Genomic DNA, 26,423 nt, shown 5'->3' on the forward strand with positions numbered 1-26,423 from the left:
GGAAAACAATATCTTGGCTTGGCATTTAGTTTCTGAAGACAAAAATTGACGTAAAGGCCCATTTTCAGAGCACAGTTAAAGAAGGTTTAGAAATGTACGTTCCGGAGTTTACTGTAATTGAGTCCAACCCAATGAAAAAATTGGTGAAAGTTCAAATGGAATGAAGAGAAGCCAAACTCGCTATTTTGAAGGACAGTAGAAAGTCACACGGGAAAACAGTTTCGAGCCAGTCTGGAATTTATTTGACAGATGATGCCCCATTATCTGTGCGTGAAACGTAGAAAAAAACTTGAGTCAGTGCGTGACAAAATTCGTGCATTCGTGCGCGGCAAATTCGTGCGTGACATAATTCGTGCATGTGACATCCAGGGCCTTGAAACTTGGGTAACAAAATCTATCCCACCTATGATCTGTGTGAAACACCAAAATCAAACCGTACCGGAAAAATATTCACTTGACGAGTTGCCGTCGCTATGCAAGTTTATTCGTTATCACGCGGAGAGCGTCACAGCAGAAGTGACTTGATGGATATAATAAAAAAATAATAAAGTAATAATAATAATAACAAAGTCACAATAAAGTAAAGTAATAATAAAGAAATAATGGAAATTTTTTTCTTTGTTATAAGTGGTGGGTTTCATTTTTATTTTCATTTATTATATGAATGTTGAAGAGATGAATGTTTAAATAGTAATGATAGTTAGGTCCGGCACATTATTTTGCCGAGTTGGGTTGTACTGTTGGATGATAAGTTCCAATAGTAATAAAGTTTGTCTTGTTTTGTCATTCTTGAATGTATATTTGGATGTAAAGCAAAACAGGAAGATTTAGTACTATGGAGACATCATGTATCAGTTGTTATGCATTCGGGTTGCCAAATTTTCGATTTTATTACGTATGACCACGGACCTTAGAAGTAAAATTGAGCTGCTAGAGAGAAATCCTGTTGATTTTTTCTGAGAAATGGAATGTTGTTCTATAAAGAGGTTTGGATGGGGAGAGTCAAGTGCTGACGTCTGATTTTAGTGATTCTAAAATCTCAAATTTTTTATCCATTGACTTTGGGAAAAAATGAGCGTGGGAGGGGGCCTAGGTACCCTCCAATTTTTTGGTCACTTAAAAAAACTTAATTCCCGTCACAATGAGCCCTCTTGCAACATTCTAGGACCACTTGGTCGATATGATGACCCCTGAAAAACAAAAAAAAAAGAAAAAAAAACAACAAATAAACACGCACCCGTGATCTGTCTTCTGGCAAAAAATACGAAATTCTACATTTTTGTAGATAGGAGCTTGAAATTTTTGCTATAGGGTTCTACGACTTTTAGGGGGTGTTTCCCCCTATTTTCCAAATAAGGCAAATTTTCTCAGGCTTGTAACTGTTGATGACAAAGAATAAATTGGATAAAACTTAGAGATTTAAAATCAGAATGAAAATCCGATTCTTTTGATGTATCTTTTAGCATCAAAAGTCCATTTTTTAGAGTTCCGTTTACTATTGAGCCGGATTGCTCCTTACTACAGTTCGTTACCACGAACTGTTTGATTATTATAGGAATTTATTTCTGCTAGACTTATGTTTATTATGACTCTTGACTTTTCTTAGAAAGGCTTCTTTTCAATAAATATTTTTAATTAATCCTGTTCCAAGGATTAGATATTTTCGTCCAAATCTGGTCTGTTAAACTACGTATAGAGGCCTCATTGTCAATACTCAGGGGAAAGGAAGATGAAAAAATGTGAGACTCAAAAATAACACACTACTTGGGTCCAGGCAAAATTACATTTAGAACTAAAACATGATTTATACTCCCCGTGGGAATCCATTCCTGCATTTACATTTCCTTGGTCTAAATAGGTATTCTACAGCATCTTCTCTCATTAAAGGTCTAACCATGTAGGTTACAGTTTTGGACAAAGTCCTTTTTGCAGTCTATAGCATTTCAATGTCTTTGATTATATCATTTAGTAGTATATGAGAAATGAATTGTGAATAATTGAGTAATGAGTAATATACAATTTTAAATTGCAAAAAAATACACTTTAGTATTATTTGAATTGAAGAGAAATAAACTATAGTATGAACTCCAGAAATCCGATTATTTCTCTCTATGCAATAGATAATTTCAAGTTATGGTACATCTTTCTTGTTATGATATACCTTTAGATTATACCTTTTTTGTATTTTATCCTTTGAGGCTGGGTAAAAAGCTTCGGTTTCTTTTCAAATGTACTGATATTCAAAGGTATGTCTTCTCCAATTCTGGAAGCAGTCCAAGTACCCTCGGGACAAAATCTGTGTCGCGTATCCCTTGTGTGAACATGTCGCAACAGTGATACAACAGCCTGAAAGTAATAAATGAATCATAGAGAAAGAAAAAATAGATTTTTAAATCAAGGAGATTGGTCTTCAATGAGGTTAGATGTAGATTGGCCATTAATTTACGCAGGTAATTCCTCAATTCCGTAGAGGGACTCACATTCAAAATGAAAAAAACAACAACAATAGATTAAACCATTGTACGTACACCTTCACACAGAGGGGGCAATTCAGAACTTCACTTCCTCTTGATATGAGTCAAGACCGTCAGCCCACCTCCTTAAAAAACTACTAAATATAGGTATAAGAATATGTTTTTGTATTTATGTTACCCCCCCCACCCTTCCTGCCTTAGGCAAGCCCCACGGGCCAGAGTATTTGTGCATCTATGTATGTGCAGTATTTACACTTTCTTTGTGAATTTTTTTTTCATAAAGAATTTCCTTCACAAAAAAAATCTCTTTTTAATCCAACTCGAGTTACTGAATAAGGCATATGGTTCTTGGTATTAAGGTCGGGCGCAAATAATTTGATATTGATCTGAACGTACTGACGTCTATACCTCGAAGTTTACCCTTATAGCCAAAGATTGTTTGGACTTAGGAGCCACACAAATACACTTATGCCATCTATAGTTCCTACGCACAAGTGACTGATTAAAGTCATATTAATTTATTTTTGACCGTTGGTATGGGTTTATTTATAGGAATTCCATACTTTGGTTCCTTCAAAGAATACTTTAAATATTTTTATAGGTAAAACCAATGGATGCAATTGATTATTGTGCAAAATTTTTTTTTGATTTTGAAAATGATTTTAATGAATTTTTTACGATGGGTCTGTTTTTCATTATTGGTGTTATCTCTTGGTTCCGTCCTTGGTTTCATTGTCTTACTTAACCCGTCGGGATAGACACCTCTCCGGTTCATCTTTGATTTTAACCCAACCACGAACGGCTTAAAATTCCCTAATGGAAGACGACAAAAAAGATGGGCGAACGTTGCACACAGTTGAATCACATCCCAAACCATCAGCCTCTAACTTTGCCCAAGCCGATCTTGAGATGACGAAAGGCCATCAGCTTTCAGCCGAACCATCATCCTCCATCAAGCTCCAGCGTTTGCCAAAACCATTTTTGATATGACGAACGGCGCTTACGTCTAGTTCTCTTTACGCTGTCGAGCGAAAGGCTTAAGTGAAGTCAAAAGTCAGGCTGGTTCTCTACGTTGATGTATAAATGGAACGATGAATAGCATTTTAATATTGGTTGATTAGGAGAGGGAGATGTTGGTGTTGGAGGGGGGGGGTCGGCTGTATTCAGGCGAATAAATGGTAAAAATGATTTGTATTTAATGTTTGTTAAACATTTATTCATGAAAAATAATATTTAATTTATAAATTCTTTGTGTTCCCAGTTAGCAAGTCAATGAGCAATTTGTTATATATATATATATATATATATATATATATATATATATATATATATATATATATATATATATATATATATATATATATATATATATATATATATATATATATATATATATATATATATATATATATATATATATATATATATATATATATATATATATATATATATATATATATATATATATATATATATATATATTTTATTAGGGGGGATAGTTCCCAAAGTGTAAATTTCCCCTGAAAAGTTCACCCTCGGAAACTTACCTCCCATGGTAACATTCTTTTACGATAAGCTGCATTACACAATTACGCAGAGGTTTCGAAAAGAAGAAAACTTGAAAGAGGAATGATGATTTTCAGCGAAACTTTTGGGATTCGGGAAACCCAGTTTCTTCTAAGGAAAACTCTTGAAATTCGGAAATACCGTGGAAGATTCATGGTAAAAAAAATGGATGTGCGTGTTATAAGCTGTACAAAAGAAGTGTTTGCTAATAATTGTTCAAAGATCAGTTAATCAAGAATCAATTAAAGAGACTCGGACATACAAAAACAAGGGCTTAGAAAAAAAAAGTATGAAAAGGTAACCACGTTATTTTGAACATGATCACTAGAGAGCAACAACACTTCCGTGGTAATGCTGAAAGGGCAGCATGACCAATAGAGGGCAAGCAGCGGTGACAAGAAGAAACGGAAAATGGAACTTTCAAAAAGTACAATGAAAAAGACGCAAATAGTTGCTTACATATATTTAATACGTAGGAATCGTTGCATATATTTATTAAAAACTATTAGATAAAAAGAAATATTACAAGCAACAAATAATCCACTTAGTTTTTATTAAGCTTATCTGGAATGTTCACTTTTTCATTGAACGCAACAGTCAGCTAAATGTGGTTTTCGGAATCATATTTTGGATAAATAAAAGTAAGCACTTTCATGAGTTTCTACCAACGAAACCTTTCTATAAATGAAAGAAACTGCCGATTATGAGACCGCTCATGGCGTCCAGTTTCTTTATGGTCAAAATGAACTGATTGTTAATTTATTTAAAGTTTTAACACGTTTGAACGGTCTGCGACGACAGCTTCACTATCTACAATCACTTATCGCGAATCGCTTGCTAGCCTAAAGTTGTAGTACTTATAAGTAACTCTAACTTTAGAATCAATGAGGTTCAACTGTACATGGCATTTATCTTTTTTGAGGGTGTTCTATTAAGACTAGAAAACGGAAATCCAAGTAAGAAAGGAAAAGGACCCCAATCTCCATTTAAGATCTTTAGACTTGTACGATTTTCTCCTTAACTTCTTTTGTTTTTTTTAGAAAGTTTACATATTTAAAGTATTTTTGGTATCCATTTGCACGTTTCCGTTTTACCGTTGTATTTTTGTTATTGTTGACAGAAATTTCAAAAAAAAAAAAAATACAAAATGATTTTAAAAAGAATAAGTGCTTAATATTTGTAGTTACAAAACAAGTCTGAGCTACAAACGAAGCTGACATCTCTTTTTTTCTTTTTTTTAACTGATTTTCCTACCGTTTTGTTTCTCAATCTTTCCAAAATATGAACTTCTATCGGCAAGAACGACCAACCAATCAGTAACAAGGTAAATGGTAAAAACCTTTGCTAAAAACACTTCTATAGCAATGATTAAAAACAGGAACTGAAAAATAGAATTGCACCATCTCTATACAAAAACTACCATCACTTTAGGACTCGTGACACCAAATTCAACTGAAATCACTTTATTTTATAGATTACAATCTGGATTAGTTTTATCACTTGCGCTTGTAAAAAAGATCCAGCAAGTAAAAGTCGATTTCGACCCCCTTTGCGCCAGCAACAGATATGGAAAATATTAATTCTTTTTCATGCTTTTACAGGGCCGAGTTAGGCTTTTTTTATTTCTTGTTAGCGTCTCAAAAAGATTCCATTTCATTCTTTCTTTTGAAGAAATGCAACTTTTTCTCAGGTTTACACTAGCATTTATTTGTAAGAATGAGAAAAAAAAAACAACAAAGAAAACGGCCGTATAATCAGATAAAACTTGTATCTCGTTTAGTACCTCACATCTCCACTAATTAAGCACTTATATTTGTTAGAATTACTTAACAGCTTGTAACGTCTGCAGGAAAAGAGCAAAAAAGGCCAAAAAGAATAAAAAAAAAAACAGAAAAAGGAATAATAAAAGGGACCTGCAAGTTCTCAAATACATCAGATTAGAGATATTTTAAAAATGCATGCTTTTTCAACTACTCAATAGAAATATTTAAAATCCGCTGGTTAAAACATGGAAGCTAATATTTTTTTTTTAAACCAAGTTTGGTGAACGTAGGTTAAGATTAACTAAAATTAAGTAATATACTTCTCGATCTGGAGGAGGCAAGCGAATATCCTAATAACTCAACTCGCTTGTAGTTGTGGCGAAAATCAGATATTGCGGACTCCCCTGGCATTCATAATCCTCAAGACTCCTCTAGAGACCAGCAGCAAGATCATGGCTTGGTCCGCTGCCTAAAACTTCCTAAAGACGAGTAACTAGGCTAAACACTTATGGTCAAGCTTTTGAAGTCTCTTAATGGGTCTAAGGTCTGTTTTGGTAGGTTCCGCGAGCTCTTTCTTTTTTAGTTTTTTGGGAGTTTTTTCTTGAAAGTAAGCAGATCGACTTGAAGATTTAAACAGCTGAGAAAATCTACTCGTCTCTGCAAGAAATGGCCAAATGGTTTCGAGTGGGACCCCTTGACTTCTTTGGCAGACTCTCTCTTGATGGACTTAACCGTTAAGTATATTGAAGATGTATTCTAGTACTTTACAGAGGCAGTCATATTCGAAGACGTTGCCAATACTTTTGTGAAGAAGTTTTGTTGACTCCTCCAGTAGCTCCTTCAAAGTTTCTTTATGTAGCTCCTTCACACTCCTTCATTTTCGTTTAGTGAAGTAGTTTCACATCCAGTAAAGTAAGAAGATTATGATGATGACGTTAGTAAGTAGACGTTACACATTGGCAAGACGATAAGTAAAGTAAGACGACTATGATTAAAACTCTATAAACTCAAAGTTTTGTAACTGGTTTTGCAAATACTGACTCCACGACAATATTAAAGCGGTTACTGAAGGGATACAAGATTTCATGTACTTAGAGCATCCTTGCTGCACGTTAAAGTTTGAAAATCCATCGACCCAGAAAAACAATACGACCCTCTCTAACCGAATATAACTCACACTCCAAAAAGAAGTGTGATATGCTTAGTTTTTATTATGTAAAAACTCATATCTTTATATTATAAAACCAAAGTAAAAATTATTTTTCTATTGTACACCCTTATTTGATTTATTTTTGTTTGGTGTGGTCATCTACTTTTCAAACACATTTAAAGTTATTAGATGCTCTCCAAAATTCGGCGATTCGGGTTCTTTTTAATTGTGATAATCGTACATCAGTTAGAGACAGTTATAAAAAAAAAATTAATGTTTTACCAATTACAGGTATCTTTAATTTTTTATAAGGCTCTGTTTATGTTTGATATAGTGCATAAAAAACATGCATCTGAATGTTTGATTAGTGTGTTTGAGAGATATCAGCCTGAATTTAAGACAAGGAATTCGTCAGCGATTAGAAAACAGATTAAAAGGTCTACAAGGTCTGCATTTTTGATTCGCCACGTTCTTCCTTCGATATGGGAGTCCCCTCCTTAAGATATAGTTCATGAGACTGATAGGGCGACTATTCGTGGGTTGCTTAGGGACCATTGTTTTGGTATTTATGATTTATGATCTTTTCTTCTTTTTTTTATATATAAGGAAATAGTGCATAATATTGTTGTTATATTAGGTTAGTGTAGTACAGGGTCTCAAGTGGTGACTTTTTTTACTTGCTTTATTTGTTTTTTGATTTTTAGGGGAATTCATTGATAAGTGATTTGCTTTGTAGTTTCAAGAATGGCCGCCCAAGCCATAAGGCTTTTTGGCAATTTTTGTTTTTTTGTTTTTTGGGGTTTTTTAAAACAAAACTCTTTCTCTAGTAAAATATGTACGAACTAATATGTACTAATGAAAAAACTAACTGATATATCCTAATACGTACAAAAAATAATATGTACTAAACTAATGTGTGTAGTTTTTCTGGGCTTATTTTAGGACCAATCTTGTTTTCCTGTTCAACTATAGCCATTATTGACGTTATTACCGATCATCAATATTACCAACTGGCTGGCCGTGTACTAATGAAAAAACTAACTAATATATCCTAATACGAAAAAAAATAATATGTACTAAACTAATGTGTGTAGTTTTTCTGGGTTTATTCTAGGACCAATCTTGTTTTCCTGTTCAACTACAACCATTATTGACGTTATTACCGATCATCAATATCACCACCTGGCTGGTCGTTTTTGCTGACGGAAGTCATTATTTTGGGAGGATTGAGAGAGGAAAAAACCGCCGCAAAATCTGATTTTGTTCTAAAATCGGAAGTATATCTTGTTCTGTAGCTCACAGCTTGACTAATTAAGCGCTGATTTTTGCTAGAAATATTTATCGTTTTTTGTAAGAATTTAAAAGACTAGTTAAAATGTCTTAGTGCTTTTGCGGGATTTTACTAAATTTTGCTCAGTTTCGCTGATCCTAAGATAAAGTCTAAGACAGTGGTTCCCAACTGACTTAGGGTCATGCTTCACCTAGGCATTCCTAAAATCCTGATACCCCCCCCCCCCCCTTGTGACATGGAAACGTTGCTAATCAAAATTTTACGTGCATTTACCTGAAGGGCTATTAAAATGCCAACGTTGTATCTTCTCTTTTTTTAAATATTGTCTGAATACAACCCCTTTTATACAATGTGTACTCTCATTGCAACACTATCATGCATATTTTTTGCTCTTTAAATACATTCGAAAGTGATGTAATTCACATGAAAAATGTTTTTTTGTTAAAATTAAGTGAATAAAGTATAGTCAGGCGAAGAGTGCAGGTATTGCCTATGATCCACCAAAATATTGCCATGCCCCACCGGTGGGGCCTGCCACCTCGGGAATCACAGATCTAGGATCAAGAACAGAGAGAGAAAACAAAGGAAAACTTGAAGGAAAACAAAATTTTTAAAAATACCATGGATGATGGCCGATGCATAAGCTCCGAAGAAACTGGGATGAAGGGGAAGCATAAAAGGAGAAGGGGCAGTTTCCGGAGCATAAGATAAAGCCTAGGATGAGGAAGAGAAAAAACAAGAGAAAAGAACTAATACCTTTATGAATTTCACGGAAGATGGAAAAGAAGAAACTGATATGAAGGAGGAGGAGAAGCAGTTACCAGAGCCAGAGATAAGGGATAAGATATAAAAAATGGACACAACGCAAAACCTTAATGAATATTATGGAATATTATGAAAAAAATGGAAGACGGCCAAGAAGAAACTGAGATGAAGGAGGAGCATAGAAGGAGGAGGAGCAGTTTCAAAAGCCTAAGATATGGGCCTAAGAACAAGGAAATAAACAAAAATCTTTATGAATACCATGGACAATGGCCAATACATAAGCTTTGAAGAAACTGGGATGAAGGGAGAGCATAAAAGGAGAAGGAGCAGTTTCCGGAGCAGAAGATAAAGGCTAGGATGAAGAAGAGAGAAAACAAAAGAACTAATACTTTTATGAATTTCATGGAAGATGGCCAAGAAGAAACTGAGATGAAGGAAGAAAAGGAGCAGTTTCCGAATCCTAAGATAAAGTGTAGAAAGGAAAATAGAAACAGGAAACAACCAAAAATCTTTACGAATCCATGGATGATGGCCGATACATTTGTGTATATTTTCAGGCAATATTCCGAATTCTGCGAAAAAGTCGGTGGGTGTCAAATTTTAGAGGAAAAAGTCATTTTCCTAACTAAGTGAGTAGAAGATGAACTCAAGTCACCGTCTTATTTTGGCACAGACTTCACCCCCTCCCCCATGAATTTAGATTTAAATGGTATTTATTATCCCTTCGAATCCCCACGCCATCCAGTTTTTTCCTGATTTCCTACTGTTCCTACTGTTTTTTCCCCATTAAATTAAAAAAAAAATCTCAGTATTAAGAGGAGGGACAGGAATTAAGAGCCAAATAGATTATAAAAACTTGAATTATTGCTTTAAAATTTTGCTATAAATTTAGTTAATTCTTATACTAAAGATTCCACCTGTAGACTATACACAAAAAAACATAAAAACTATAGAAGTGGTCACAAGCCTTTCGATTTACGTGTCGGACACAGTCACCATCTTTCCCCCGATACAGCCCTCTGAGTGGCTCTGACTTCTCAAGACGAAAATAAATCCAAACTTATGTCCAAGTTTTATTTTGTTAAAACCTGAGCTCAATTTATCCCCTTAGTTTAGCAGAGACCCTATCTTTCTCCCACAGTTCAAGATCTGTGCATTTTCTCGAACCCTTGCAATACTTTCCTTCTCTAGTTCGTTTTCTTAGGATTTTTACAATAGTTTCTTCCCCTTTTCTCACTTTTTTCCCATTTATCGCCTAATAGATTCGAATAAACCTGAATACTACTACTGCTAACAACTTACCGCAGCACCAAGCCGCCTGAGGCAAACACAGCTACGCACGATCCTCCTCCATCCCAACCTATTCAAAGCCTCCCTCTTTACACCCTCCGAGGAATAAACCTCAATAAGCCTTTAAATAATGTAAAAAATAAATCTTTCCACAATTGGGAGGAGTCAAATTTCTCCTTATTTTGGGGCTGATCTTGTTAATTTAAAAGAAATCTACTAACTTTAAACAGACAATTCCAGACTTTAGGGTCAAAGTTCGTTTTTAATATTTCCTTCTCTGTAAGAACTGTTGATGGATAGGCTAATTCAACCAGACCAACGCACAACTCCCGGAGTGTTAGACTCATGTCAATCATCTCACTCAGTGAGAACGGCACCGAAGATTGAGCTGCAGCTTCTGAAACAAATCAAAAACACATCAATACTAAAATGCTACAATGATAAAATATACAATAACAAATATACCATATTATAATAAAATACTATAATAATAAAATGAACTGTATAAAAAATAAAGTAATAAGTATTAAAAATTTCAGAGTTTCATTAACAAAACGTAATTCTGTTTTAACTAACGATAAAAATACACACAAAACACCGAATTTGAAAAAGGATTTGAGGTTAGAGATCCTGATTTCAGGATTTTGAGTACGATTTATCAAAAGTTCCTTCTATCTATTATACCATAAAACATGCACACATATTCCAGTTTTATGAAGAATTATATAATATGTAAATAATTTGAAAAGAACTAATTTAAAATATTTTAAAATTACCAAGAACGACATTAATTTTATCAGAACATAAACAAAATATAAGAAATTCTATGAAAAACTTAGGAATAATAAAGCCTGAAAACACATTTTGTGGCGTTGCACTGAGAAGGGGGGTTTGGAGATTGAGTCTAGAAATCCTGACCTCTGGATTATGAGCATGATTTATCAGAAGATCCTTCTATCTATTGTACCATACATATAAAACATATGAAGAGTTATTTAATATATAAATATTTTTAAAATAACCAATTTAAAATATTTTAAAATTACTAAAAACGGCATTAATTTAATTAAAACATATACAAAACATAAGAAACTTTACGCCAAAATTCAGGACAACAAGGTCTGGAAACACATATTATGGCGTTGCACTGAAAAGAACGAGGAGGGGGGAAAGGAATAATCTCTATACTATAGATTAGGGATTTGATATGAATGAATTATTTAGACTTGAAACTAGCCCAGTTTCCTAAATACCATTATGGACAGACCATAATTACAGTACAGAATGATGGGCGGATCACAGGTCTAAATAACCTGCATGATAGCTAAAATATTCATTCAGAATAGCATAATAGAAAAACCATAGAAAGCTCATAATCACATCACAAAATCGTGGTTCGGCACTAGATTAAGTAAATAAAATACTACCAACAACCACTCACAGCACTAAGCCATTGAGCTAAGGTTGTGTTATTATCTCGGCTATTTTGCACCTCAAGAATTGCCGCTTCTCGTGGGAGAAGGCCTCGCAACTGGCTAATTTTTGCAACAGGCAAGTTTGGACCGTATTTCCCAGTTTTTAAGGCGTAGTTTTATCTATTATATTGTCGCAAGATTTAGCACAAGAGAAAATAAACAGAATATAAATAATTGACCAACAAGTAGAATTTAAAACAACAAAATAAATAAACTATAAACAACTTTTAGCTTTTGATTTTGAAAAATTCTAGTAACGCATACTCCCAAGACTTTCAAAAAATGACCAGACCTAGGTATCTTACTATGTAGTGCAGGTCTAAACAAGGCACAAATACACATATAGGCCGGTAGCACCTCAGTGTTGAGCCCCAATTGATAACATACTTTAATTAATATTTTTTATTCTGTGGAAAATTCTTTTGTATGGATTCTATGTATAATTCTTTTTTAATATTATACCTGTCCCTAAAGTCGCGCACTGGACACATTCTTACAAAAATAGCATACGAGTACCAATTTTAATTCCATATATTCGATTTAATGGTATGGTTGTTTTATGAGAATAATCGTGTGACCTATTTTATTATTAGACGTATTTTATTATTAAATTCTCACTTTTGTTATTTTTATCAATTTTAACTTTATAAATTTTGATATATAGTAGACAGGAAAACTGTCTACAGCCTGAGATACACAGTTCATGTACCTCAAGTAATATAGAGTACATAGTAAAAGAAATCTAAAAAGAATATAGATTAGTATACGTTGCACGACTTCTAGGACACTCTGTACATACATATTTGGTTTTCAAATTTGCATTTGTTAATCACCACTTTTCTCGACGTCGGCTGTACTGTAGATCTTGTATTGGTTTTGGCCTGTCTTACTTTGATATTGGGCACTCATGTCCTTGATCAGTACTTGGACAGCCCATAAGCAGTTTTTGTGGAACAGAAGAGGGATTTGCCTCAGGCACAGGCATTTTAGGGGTCAATATTTAAAATTCTAGGGCCAATAAATAAATCGAACAGTTATATTAATTTTGTAATTTTCAAACTTTTATTTTTATCAAAATAAAGTAGAGGGCGCAGTTGACAGTAAGTATAAATTACAAGTATAAAATCTTTTGTCCTAAAATTCCTTGAAAATAAAATTATGTGAACCAAATTTAATTAATCTTAATATTTTTTGTGACATTTTGTACTCAAATTTTGTAAAGTGAAAATTTTGTTTAAACTTAACCTGAAAATTTTTGGGAGACAGAAAGAGGAGCTAATCAATATTTTGCCCCGGGCGTAAAAGAGACCAAAACCACCACATGGACAACCACATAAGGGTATGCCCTTATTCAAGTGCACGTTTATAGGAGTATCCAGACAAGAGGTTATTTATTTCTCATTTGGTTATTCATTTAATATGAAATTGCATGATCTACTTTAGTATTAGATTTTTGTTCTTATTTTCTCTTTAATTATCAAGTTTTTTTATTCCATTGAGTATTTTAAGACCAAAGTTCCGAAGGATGAATAGTTTGTTAAATATACAAAGGTTGTTACCGAAGTCCCTCACTTTTGTTTTGGTTTTTGGTCTCTCCTCAATTTGATTAATCAACAAAAGAGGTAGCTCTTCCTAATTTGTTTCTTTTTTAATGAAGAACTACATTATTCATCTTACTATTATATTTTTTATTTTTTTCCCCTCTAACATTACTAAAGCTATTTTTCAGATTTTTGGTCTTTTAGAACAGGGGTTATATATTATAACCCCTATATTATATTATTGGTTTTGTTTTCAAAACCAATAATTATTTGGTTTTGACCAATAGTCAATATTATTTGGTTTTGACATAGCTAGTGGTGTGACTCTCTAAGCTTAGCCAGAGTCAACAGAGCTCTAAGTGGGTACCTGAAAAAATCCGAGGAAGGTAAATAGAAAGGGTGTGTAACATTACAAACTGACCCTCAACTCCCAATCTCTCCATTTCACTCACTAGCTCAATAGCCAAGAAACAGTAATCAGCACCATCGGTAGGTACTCAAAGCCTAATGACTCATCCTTTTACCATTAGTTTTTTAGAATATTGAGAATTACTTTTTAATATTAGATACTATAATAACAAAAAACAGAAATGCATCTCCCAAATCAAAAAACCGCGGATAAACACCTTGCAGTTCCTTTAGAGTGGAAATAAAAGACAAGTTTTTTCAACTGAAAGTAATGATCAACATTAAAACGAACAGAAATTATTGCGTATATGAGAGTGTTCGACCTCTCTTCGATACCTCACTCTTTACGCTAATGTTTGAATCTTGTTCTGATTCTTTAAGAATGACCCTGAATCATAAAGGGTTTAATTGGAATAAATAGCTCTTATTAAAGTGTTAAAAAAAAACTTTAGCGCAAACAGCGAGGTATTGACGAGGAGGCGAACCCCCTCATATACGTAATAATTCTGTTCGTTTTAAGTTTTAATGTTGCTCCTTACTTTCACTTGAAAAGCTTGTTTTTCTTAAATTTAGTTATTAATCATTTTATAAATTATGCTCAGAAATCCGGCGCCCCTTCAGGGAAAATTCCCTTCCCCAAGAAAAATTTCTCCGTGGTTATCCTCCTACGTAACCTACTCTCCCCGACCCGCACCAGAAAAAAATACATCCCTGAAAATGTCTGTATACTTCCCAATAACCAATAATATACGTAAACGATGGCCAGAGTTCACAACTTGCAGCCCTTCCCCGGAGACTGTGGGGGATTAAGTCATCCTCAAAGACATAGTTATTCAATCACCCCTGGAAAGACAAAAAAAAAAAAAAAAAAACGCATCCGTAATCTTTCTTCTGGCAAGAAATACAAAATTCCATATTTTCTCAGGTAGGAGCTTGAAACCTCTACGATAGGGTTCTCTGATACGCTGAATCTGATGGTGTAATTTTTCATTAAGGTTCTACGACTTTTATGGGGTCATTTCCCCCTTTTTTTCAAAAATAAAGCAAATATTCTAAGGCTCGTAACTTTTGATGGGTAAAACTAAAACATGATGAAACTGAAATATTTGAAATCAGTATAAAATTCAATCCATTCGATGTATCTATTGGTATCAAAATTCCGTTTTTAGAGTTTCGGTTATTATTGAGACGGGTCACTCCTTACTTAAAGTTTGTTACACGAACTGTTTGATTTTATTTATTATTAAGTATATGAGGGGGTTCATCCCCCCTCCTCATCAATACCAATACCGCCCTTTACGCTAAAATTCAAATTTTCTTCCAATTCTTGAAGAACGACCCGTGAATCACAAAGGTCGTTTAATTAGAATAAATTTGAAAGTACTAAAAAAAACTTTAGCGAAAAGAGCAAGGTATTGATGAGGGGCAAAGCCCCTCATATACATAATAATTTCTCTTCGTTTAAACTTTTAATGTTGCTCCTTACTTTCAGTAAAAAATACTTTTTTTATTTAATTTCTGATCGTTTTTAAATAATGCTGGGAAATCTGGCACCCCCTTCAATGAAAAATTATCTTCCCCAATGAAAAATTCCTCCATGGAGATATCCTCCCACGTAAAACTCCTCCATTTTTTGGTCACTTAAAGAGGGCACTAGGACCTTTAATTTCCGTTAGAATGAACCCTCTTGAGATATTCTAGTGCAATTGGGTCGTTACGATCACCTCTGAAAAAAAAAAAAAAAAAAAACACATATCCAGATCTTTCTCGTGGCAAAAAATACAAAATTCCACATTTTTGCAGATAAGACCTTGAAACCCATACTGAGGGTTCTTTGATACGCTGAATCTGATGGTGTGACTTTCATTAAGATTTCATTGCTTTTAGGGGTTGTCACTCCTAAAGCAAATTTTCTCAGTCTCGTAACTTTATTATGGGTAAGACTAAAATTGATGAAACTTATATATTTGAAATCAGCATAGAAATCCAATTCTTTGGCTTTATCTATTGGTATATCTACGGCTATGGCTTTATCTATGGTGCACATCCACATGTGAATGTGGATGTGCACGTATTAGCATGTGGATGTGGATTTGACTTAACATGTGGATTCACATTCACATGTGGATATGGATGTGCACGTATTAGCATTTGGATGTAGATTTGACTTAACATGTGGATCCACATCCACATGTGGATGTGCACGTATTAGCATGTGGATGTGGATTTGACTTAACATGTGGATCCACATCCACATGTGGATGTGCACGTATTAGCATGTGGATGTAGAAACGATAATAGAAATGGGAGAACAATCTTTGAATTTTTAATGAAAAACTTAGATATCTGCCTGCTTACTCCAAAGGATTTAGCAACTAGAATCAATAGCAGAACAGGAAGATCAGTGACCATAGACTTGGCCATAGGACCAGCTTCATTGGCACCAAAAGTATCAATAACAAGTGACAAGGAATCCACCCTACATAGCGATCATTTTCGCATTTTGGTAGAGATTTTTCAAGGATAATAGCATATGCAAAAATTATGAAGAATCTAGCAAAGTTAATTTAAAGAAGATTAACAGTGACACTTTTAAGAATAAATTTAAAGGAACAGACGCTCAGTCATGAGTGCACTGTTGAAAAGGTGTCAATGAAGAAATTGTGGCATTTCAAAATTCAATCTTAGAAATAGAACGAACATGTGGAACATGTTGGCGAAATAGCAGTCAAGAAATAGAAACATGTGAACATGACTTAAAACAAGACTCTGAGCTGAAACTGTATTTGCGTATCTATGGAAACTTGGAGGCAGAAAATAATTCGCCCTGTTACACATTATTCAAACTATGTTTAAAATAGAGAAAAAAACTTACAATTTCCTGAAATTTCAACCCACCCATTATTATTTGAGGAAAAGACAAAAATGACTGCAAAAATCCATCATAAGAAGCGTCAGAACTTTGACAAATTTTGCAAGATAAGGAAAACAAGAACGATTAAAACCTCGAAGCTAAACAATTAAAAATTGACAACGGAAAAATGGAAAAATTAGAATTAAAATGATTCTTTTAATTTATGTAAGCAACACAAAACTATGAAGTTAATCGTGTGAACAATTGAAATAATTGAACACAGAAAACGGGTAATTTTTTTTAATACAAAATAAAAAAAATTAATATGAAAATAATTGTAAAAGTCCAAAGATTTCAGCTTCACATTCTGAAACTTTATGAATAGAAAAAAAATGGCCTAAACAAAAACATACAAGCATATTGTTCTCTGGTACTTTACCATATTACATTAATTGTTGAAATAGAATTTCTTTTTTTTATACCGTCTATTGTATTTTTCTTTATATGCTATCTTCAGGCAATATTTTGTTTAATTTTTTCGTTCATAAAGACTTCCGGAAGTTAAGAAGAAATATTCTAACTTTTATTATAAATTTTGAATTTTTTTTGCCATGTCTTTTTAAAAAATTTAACCGATTTGAATAATTTTTTTTTTTCATTTATAAATGGAAAAGCAGTATGGTCTATGAACATAATAAGGTCTGAATTTATAGGCTAATATTTAGACTTAACGAGAAATTTTTTTTAGCAATTTTAATTAAATTTAAACGAAAACTGCCCCCCTCCCACCACACACACATAGTAGTGACTTGGTTCACTGCAACTGGACTAAAATACATTAGCATTATAAAATAAACGGAATAGTATATTGAAATTTTAATCATTCGTAATAATTAAAAATTGGTATCAAGTAGAAAATTTTATTTAGCTACAAACTTCCACAAAAAAAAATTGATTAATTATGTTAAAATAAAAATAATACATTGTGCCCACATCGCTCTTTACTTAGGCAGCGCGATTTCACTGCCTAATATATTGACAGAACATGTTGATAAAATCCATATGTTACCAAGAACTCGAAATTTTCACTTTGTTCATGAAATAAATTCCAATCCTTAAATTTGTTTCAGCAGCTGCTACAAGGGTTTAAAAATATCAACGTATTATCAAATCGTGCGTGAGTCAAGTCAACTGGTTTTTTATTTCATCTTAAACAGTCATCTGACCATGAGCTCGTAGACTTGCCAGGAGCTCAGTCTCTAATTATCCTAGTACCCCATTTTATGAGCATTCGAATGGGACCTGGCTAATATACTTATTTCTTACTATGCACACCCTCGTCATACAGTTTTACTTACTTAGGAACCAGCTATCCTCGTTGGACGTTTTGGGGCTACTCTTCCTGCTAGTTCATGCGTAAGGGCTCTCTATATTATTCTATCAGGAGCAGTACGTGATAACTGGGCTGAATTGGCGTTGTCAAAATCAAAATTCTCCATCAATTGCTTTCGTGGTCTGCCTGGTGGACAGAGGCCCTACAGAGATACTTCAAGTGCGATTTTCAGGAGGTGGCTCGGCTCCATTCGCTTGACGTGGCCGAACCAACACATTTCCAGTTTCTTGGTGTTAGTGAGAACGGTGTCAGTCTATTTTTTTCTTTCTTTTTTCTTTTTCTTTCTTTTTCCACTTTCTCTTCTTCTCGTCACCATTAGCAGTATGAGCACACAGAGCAAAAAGTAGGGAGAATCTAAAGTTTTTCCTCTTTTTTTATATCTGAAAAGGGGTATATTTTCTAGGCAGTTACTGTAAACACTTTAACAAACCCATATACCAACATAATTAAATGCAAAATGTTCAAACATCTATTGATTAAAATATGTCCTTGGCTTCCAAAGGGCCAACTGCCGCCCCCACCCTCATCTGATTAGAACCTTCTCTCTGACTTTCCAACACTGCTAACCATACAGCAATTTGGCAAGGTGTTTTGTGTTAATATGAATATTTCAATTACTTCATCAATTCATTTTTTCCTGTTGTCATTTCATTCATTCATTCCAGTAGTCATTCATCTCGTTCATTCGGTTTCTCAGTTCCATTTCATTCATCAACTTCTCTAAATTCACAGGTATATGCACAGGACTTTATTTCAGAGTGGGTAAAATTTAGAGGGGGCACCAAAAAAGAGCGAACAGGCAAATTATGTAGGAAATAACAGAAGTTATGTAAAAATTTAAATCTTCAGATATCGGGAGGACAACTCCCACGTATTTACGTGTTAGCTATATCAGAATATTTATCTTTTACACATATCTGGACGCACTGACTATTGACTGTAAATTTTCATTGGATAAAAACCAGATTTTATGTAGCTTCAAGTTTTTATGTAGATTTTATGTAGATTTTCAGATTTTATGTAGCTGAAACCAGATTTTATGTAGCTTCAAGTTTTTATGTAGATTTTCAGATTTTATGTATCTGAAACCAGACTTTATGTAGCTTCAAGTTTTTATGTAGATTTTATTTAAATTTTCAGATTTTATGTAGCTGAAACCAGATTTTATTTAGCTTCAAGTTTTTATGTAGATTTTCAGATTTTATGTAGCTGAAACCAGATTTTATGTAGCTTCAAGTTTTTATGTAGATTTTATGTAGATTTTCAGATTTTATGTAGCTGAAACCAGATTTTATGTAGCTTCAAGTTTTTATGTAGATTTTCAGATTTTATGTAGCTGAAACCAGATTTTTTGTAGCTTCAAGTTTTTATGTAGATTTTATGTAAATTTTCAGATTTTATGTAGCTGAAACCAGATTTTATTTAGCTTCAAGTTTTTATGTAGATTTTATGTAGATTTTCAGATTTTATGTAGCTGAAACCAGATTTTATGTAGCTTCAAGTTTTTATGTAGATTTTCAGATTTTATGTAGCTGAAACCAGATTTTATGTAGCTTCAAGTTTTTATGTAGATTTTATGTAGATTTTCAGATTTTATGTAGCTGAAACCAGATTTTATGTAGCTTCAAGTTTTTATGTAGATTTTCAGATTTTATGTAGCTGAAACCAGATTTTATGTAGCTTCAAGTTTCTTGTTATACATAGCCAGTTAATTAGAAAGGAATACAAATTAAAGGAAAGAAAGGTTGAAGAGTAATATATTCAATTAATACAAAAATTGTAAGTCTGGCTAACCCCAGAAAAATAAATCCTTGGCTTCTCGGCCAATCCCTCTCTAACTGCACAGCATTCTTTTATTTCGTTTGGCTCTCTCTTGTGGTTCATTTATTCATCTTGTTTTAATAGTCTGCCACGGTTTAAAACTAAAATTGAATAATATTACTAATACTTTTCAATAATTATTTCGATAAGTTAAACAATTTTCACCTGTTCTTCCAAAGAACTCTTCATCGTGGACTGTAAACAAATACCAGCTAAATAAGCTACAAAAAACGTTAATCCTTGGAACGATTTTTTCACATTCAGCCAAACTAGGAAATATTCCACGCATAAGCAACTGAATCAATGGTATTTCGCTGCCAAACACCGAATCTCGTTTCGCGTCCAAAGCTTCTAGCCATAAATGCCGCAATAACTTGATCTCATTTGCAACAGTACGAAGCAGACTAGAAAACAAAACATGGTTATTACCAGAAGTAAACTTTTTACTACCATGTGTTTTCACGTATACTAAGAATAAAACATAGATATTGTCATGAATAATGTTTATTACAAACCCATTCTACTTGATTTTCCTTGAGAAGTAGCATTGTAAATAAGTACGTCTTCTACCCTCAACTTCCCCAAAAACTCATTCTATATAATTTCTGAAGGCTTAATCGGAGTTAGGAGAGCATAAAAATGCACTTTCTGAGCTTGCACTTTCATTACAAATCCATTCTCCTTGATTTTCCTTGAGAACTTTCATTGTAAAAATTACCGGAAATCAAGAAATATTCAAGATATCAATTACTCCATCCCTCCGCTTCACTAGAACTCATTCAATATTTATCTGAAGGCTCAGTGAGAGTTAGGATATTTAGGCATTAAATTGTATTTTTGAGGCAAACGTTTATTACAAACCCATTCTCCTTGATTTTCCTCGAGAACTTCCATTGTAAATGTTACCGGAAACCAAGAACGATAGGAGAAATCACTTTATACCATCCTCTCCAATTTTCTATAACTCACTTTACATTTACCTGAAGGCTAAATGAGAGTTATGATACTTAGGCATTAAAATGCTATTTTTGAGCATAAATTGAGGTCTCCGATTGTTCTTGGTTTTGGACATAACATGACTCTGCCTTTGGACATAACATGACCTCATGTTATATCCAAAGGCAGAGTTACTGGGCCTTTCTACTATGATGAGCAAAATGGCTATCACGAAATTTCGATAAGACGACTTTGAGAAAAAAAGGGCGGGGAGGGGGCCAGGTTGCCCACCAATCTTTTTTGTCACTTAAAAAGAGCACTAGAACTTTTAATTTCCTTTCGAGTGAGCCCTCTCAAGATATTCTAGGACGACTGGGTCGATACGATCACCCCTGATAAAAAAAAAGGTGATCTTTCTTCTGGCAAAAATTACAAAATTCCACATTTTCAAACAGTTCGTGGTACGAACTGTAGTAAGGAGCGACCCGGCTCAATAGTAACCAAAAGTCTAAAAAATGGAATTTTGGTACCAATAGCTACATCAAAAGAATCGCATTTTAATGCTGATTTTAAATATATAAGTTTTATCAAGTTTAGTCTTACCCATAAAAAGTTACGAGCCTGAGAAAATTTGCGTTATTTTAGAAAATAGGGGGAAACACCCCCTAAAAGTCATAGAATATTAAATCACACCATCAGATTCAGCGTATCAGAGAACCCTACTGTAGAAGTTTCAAGCTCCTATCTACAAAAATGTAGAATTTTATATTTTTTGCCAGAAGGCAGATCACGGATGCGTGTTTATTTGTTTGTTTGTTTTTTGTTTTGTTTTTCCAGGGGTGATCGTATCGACCCAGTTGTTCTAGAATGTTGTGAGAGGGCTCATTCTAACGGAGATGAAAAGTTCTAGTGCCCTTTTTAGGTGACCGAAAAAATTGGAGGGCACCTAGGCCCCCTCTCACGCTAATTATTTTCCCAAAGTCAACGGATCAAAATTCTGAGATAGCCATTTTATTCAGCGTAGTCGAAAAACCTTATAGCTATGTCTTTGGGGACGACTTACTCCCCCACAGTCCTCGTGGGAGGGGTTACAAGTTCAAAACTTTGACCAGTGCTTACATATAGTAATGATTATTGGGAAGTGTACAGGCGTTTTCAGGAGGATTTTTTGGTTGGAGGCAGGGGTTGAGAAGAGGGGGATATGCTGGGGGAACTTTCCATCGAGGAATTTGTCATGGGGGAAGAAAATTTCCATGAAGGGAGCGCAGGATTTACTAGCATTACTTAAAAAAAACAATGAAAAAGTTTTTTTTTTAGCTGGAATTAAGCAGCAGCATTAAAACTTAAAACGAACAGAAATTATTACCCATATGAGGGTCTCACCTCCTCCTAATACCTCGCTCTTTACGTTAAAGTATTTTTAGTAATTTCAACTATTTATTCTGCTTCTTTTGTGATTCAGGGGTCATTCTTAATGAATTGGGACAAAGTTTAAGCTTTAGTGTAAAGAGGGAGGTACTGACGAGGGGGCGAACCCCCTCATATATGTAATAAAAACATAAGAATACAAAAGTTCTTTACGTAAGCTAATTTATAAGTTACGTATATCTTTTACTTATAAAAAGATTCGTAAAAAAATTAAAAGTTCTAGTTGCCTTTTTAATTAACCGAAAATCGGAGGGCAACTAGGCTTCCTCCCCCGCTCTTTTTTTCTCAAAATCATTCGATCAAAATTATGAGAAAGCCATTTAGCAAAAAAAAATGAATATACAAAGTTCGTTTTAATTATTCCTCTGCGGAGAGCCAAAATCGAAACATGTATTGATTCAAAAACGTTCAGAAATTAAATAAAAAAAAAACAAGTTTTTTAAATGAAAGTAAAGAGCGACATTAAAACTTAAAACGAACAGAAATTACTCCGTATATGAAAGGGGCTTTTCCTTCTCAACGCCCCGCTCATTATGCTAAAGTTTTTTACTGTTTTAAAATGTAGAGTTAAGAGAAAGAACAATAGGGAATTATTTATGCAAGACAGTGGAAATCTATTTGAATAAATATTTCGGCCCTATGTCCAAGGGCCGTCCTCAGCAAATACATAAATATACAGAACAAGAAAAACGTACAACGATATACGACCAATAGAACTAAAAGGAGAATTTTTTAAAATAGACCAAGCATCCTTACTTCAGCGATGCTGGGACAGTTTTAAAGGACGGCCCTTTCATATAGGGCCGAAATATTCATTCAAGTTAAATTTTCACTGTTTTGCGAAAAGAACTCCCTATTGTTCTTCTTGTTTTTGATATTTAAGATAAGAAACTCTAACGAGAAGCAAGAACGAATATATGAGGCATGCTGCAGCCCCTTCAGTCATGTTACTGGGTACTTAGCGTTGCAATAATACGCAAGGTAGTTTCAAAACTATAAAATTTGCATCGAACTTAAAAATTGTACTATTTTCATGATATTACCTCTTCATTTTCATTTCCTGAATATGGCAGTAAGTATACCCCCAACTGATCCAATGCCTCAACTTTAAAATTTGCTTAGAATGGGAGGAGTCAAATTCTACTCAAGTAGTTATTACCGTAAAAACAACGCTTCAGCTTACTTCATTTTCCTACATTAGATACTCATCTAACCTAAATCATTTACAAGTCGTGAGCTATTTATGTTTTTAAAGCCTAGAAGAAAGACATCATAAACCGAAACACCAGAAAACAGTGAAAAAAGGAGGTTACTCACCCAAAATGCATGCTAGAAGATTTGGCTATTAACAGTAATGAATGACACATCTTACAAATGCTGCCAATAATCTCTTTATTCCGTGGGTCCTCTTTGGCAAGTCCTTTCAAAATCATCTACAACAAGAAACAAAAATGTCAGCATTTCAATGTTATATTTAATTTTAATGCAAATTGGCAAGTGTTCGCAAAATATAGGTTTCGCTAATGGGGGTAACTCTGAGAAACCTCAGAGCTACCCCCATTCTGAGAAAGTGTCATTTGAGGAAATTCTGATTATTTTCACATATTGTAAATTTTACATTATCTGCCCCTTTAGTATAGTAACAGAAGAGTATTTCAAGAGTTTTATTTCCCAGTTGTGACAACTAAGTCAATCATATTACATAGAGGGTTGTCAATTTAAGCATTCTCCTGACTTCGATAGATAGATCTGTAGATGGATATATTCATACAAAATAACCAGACAATAATAAAAAACACAAACACATCCATCATCATAGCCCCTCCACCCCTACAAGTAATAAACGTCTGCACGAAAAACTAGGAGCATCATTAAAAGTTCGAAATACCTTCGTGATAAACCTAAATCGGCTTTAGTTAAAATAGTGCCCACATCAAAACGTGAAAAGGCTCCAGGCCTCTATAGTATATGGCCAGACAACCTAGACCATGGCACTGACCATGGGAGATATTTCTCTCCTGTTCCAAATGCGTGTCGATTGTGGAATGGTCCTCGGCTCATTTTGTACTGATGTTCGTAAAATTTCCCCCCAAAAAGAGGAAAAACAAGTAAGTACAGAGGATATAAACCCATTACTTTTCTGGTGTTCTCCGCGAAGTCCTCAAGGTACTTCTTCGCCCATAAACTTCGGGGAAGCATATATTGAACAATAGTCAGTTCAGACTCCGCCAAAACCTGAGTTGCGTGTTCGTACGTAGATTTTTAAAGAAAGCTGCAGAGAAAGCTCAGAATGGGTTCCCCTCTTTTTATATGTAGCGCAGAAATCTCAGCTGCGCAGTCTAAGATGTTCCTAAGCCATTGAATATACGGCAAACTTGTCTCTCTTAAGTTTAGTCCATGCAGGATGATTCTTGTAAAATTTTACGCAGCTATTACCCTCCCTCACCTGATTTATGTTTCAAAGAAATGGGATTGGTACAAGCAAACTAAAAGACTGAAACTCCAGTCTGTTTACTGTAAATGGTATTTACAGTAAAATCAGACTCAAACTAAAATTGTAGAAAATAAGGGAAAAGGGTATCATCTTAAAGGATCCATTTAATGTCCGTTTAAAAGGACGGTTAAAAGAGGCATCGAGTGGTATGCTTATCGATTTTATAGCTCAATAATGAACATATTGTGAACATATTTATGACGAAATCCCCTCCCTCCTCGCTGTATAGGTACCATGCTTTGATTTTATAATGGTCATGTAAAATGTACCTTTTTCATTTTAGAATGACTTTTCAATCTAACTGCCTTATATTCTCAGAGCTTTGAAAATTAAACAGAATAGCAAAAGAAAACAAAAGTAAAACTCATAAAACAGCTGTCTAAAATAACCCTCTTTGCATCGAGGCTCAGAATTATACTGAACACGGACGTTTTCAAATGAAATTCTTTTCCACGACTCACAAGAGAATCTTTGATGAAATGGTATAATCTTATAAACAATATGCTTTTACTAACATAGGAAGAAAGGTCAATATTTCGATTATCTTTGTCTGGTTTTTGATGGGTAGCAAGTAATTGATTCAAAAGCTTTGGAAAGTAGTGAAAAAATTATGTCAAGTAAAGTGAAAGTAGAGAATATCAAACAAGATGGACAAGGGGTTCCAGTTACTTATTGTCATTATTCTTTTTGTTTCATTTGAATAATAGCAAAGGTGGCTACTGTAGTCTTTCGTTTTTAATAATTGGCTCTAAATTTATTTTTCAGTCTCATTTAAAACAACTACTTTCATATGATGCAGTCGAAGCAGGGATCAATGACACTTTCTGAATGGGGAAAAGATTTAAATACGTCTTAGCAACTCATCCGTTAATATCGGCTAAATAACGTAATTTTTACCTCGTAACACTTTTAACAGTTTCATTGTTTTTTTAGTTTAACAATACTTGACAGATAGTTTACTGCCTACCTCGTAATAAATCGACATAAGTCGTACCGTTGTCCGAAATTCAGTCATTTTACTTTTATCAATGCTGCTGTAAAAACTATCTATATATATAAAAATAAGTTGTCTGTCTGTGTGTCTGTCTGTCAGGTGACGTCATGTTTCTGTGTCGACTGACGTCATGAAGTTAGTTGTTGTCATTTTTGTTATGACGGTGACGTCATTAATGGTATTTAAGACATGCGTTCACGGAAAAATGTTTAATTGTAAAATGACTGAAGAACCTACAATGGCAACAGCCGAGGAAGCTGCTCAAAGAGTCTATGCCAAAAAACTTGCTGCTGATAGAGAAAGTAAGAAAAGAAAGCGTGGATATAACCGGGAATATAAATGACGACCGGGACACAGGGACACAACTACAACGGGGACGCCGGGGGCACAGGCGGGATATATAATTGACGACTGAGACACAGGGATTGTTTGAATAGAAATTACAAACCGGGACACCGGGACACAAATGACGACCGGGACACTGGGACACAGGGAATATAAATGACGACCGGGACACTCAAAGAGAAATTACAAACTGGGACACCAGGACACAAATGCCGACCGGGACACAGGGAATATAAATGCTATTTATATGCACAGACAATGGGACAGCGAAGAATGTTGTATATTCGCATGTTTTACGTAGTTAAAAATATATATTTATATCTATCTCTATTCACAGGTGGGACACAGGGACACAGCTACAATGGCGCGTAACTAATATGGCACGTAACGACTTACGCGCGCAGGGGGCTTGGGGGGCGCGAAGCGCCCCACCAA

At 34.3% G+C, this 26,423-nt stretch overlaps 1 protein-coding gene across 2 annotated transcripts in view; it reads right to left on the reverse strand.

Annotated features, from left to right (window-relative positions):
* Positions 1 to 26,423, reverse strand: part of LOC136032697 (ubiquitin-protein ligase E3C-like) — a 92,030-nt gene that overhangs the window by 29,657 nt on the left and 35,950 nt on the right. For both annotated transcript variants that reach the window (XM_065712998.1, XM_065712999.1), the window contains exons 8-11: positions 23,473 to 23,588; positions 19,957 to 20,195; positions 10,521 to 10,696; positions 2,175 to 2,346 (exon numbers count right to left, since the gene is read on the reverse strand). In XM_065712998.1, coding sequence (XP_065569070.1) covers positions 2,175 to 2,346; positions 10,521 to 10,696; positions 19,957 to 20,195; positions 23,473 to 23,588 — 703 coding nt within the window. The remainder of the gene's footprint in view (positions 1 to 2,174; positions 2,347 to 10,520; positions 10,697 to 19,956; positions 20,196 to 23,472; positions 23,589 to 26,423) is intronic.

This window comes from Artemia franciscana, chromosome 11 (genome assembly GCF_032884065.1).
Source record: "Artemia franciscana chromosome 11, ASM3288406v1, whole genome shotgun sequence".
NCBI classification, from domain to species: domain Eukaryota; kingdom Metazoa; phylum Arthropoda; class Branchiopoda; order Anostraca; family Artemiidae; genus Artemia; species Artemia franciscana.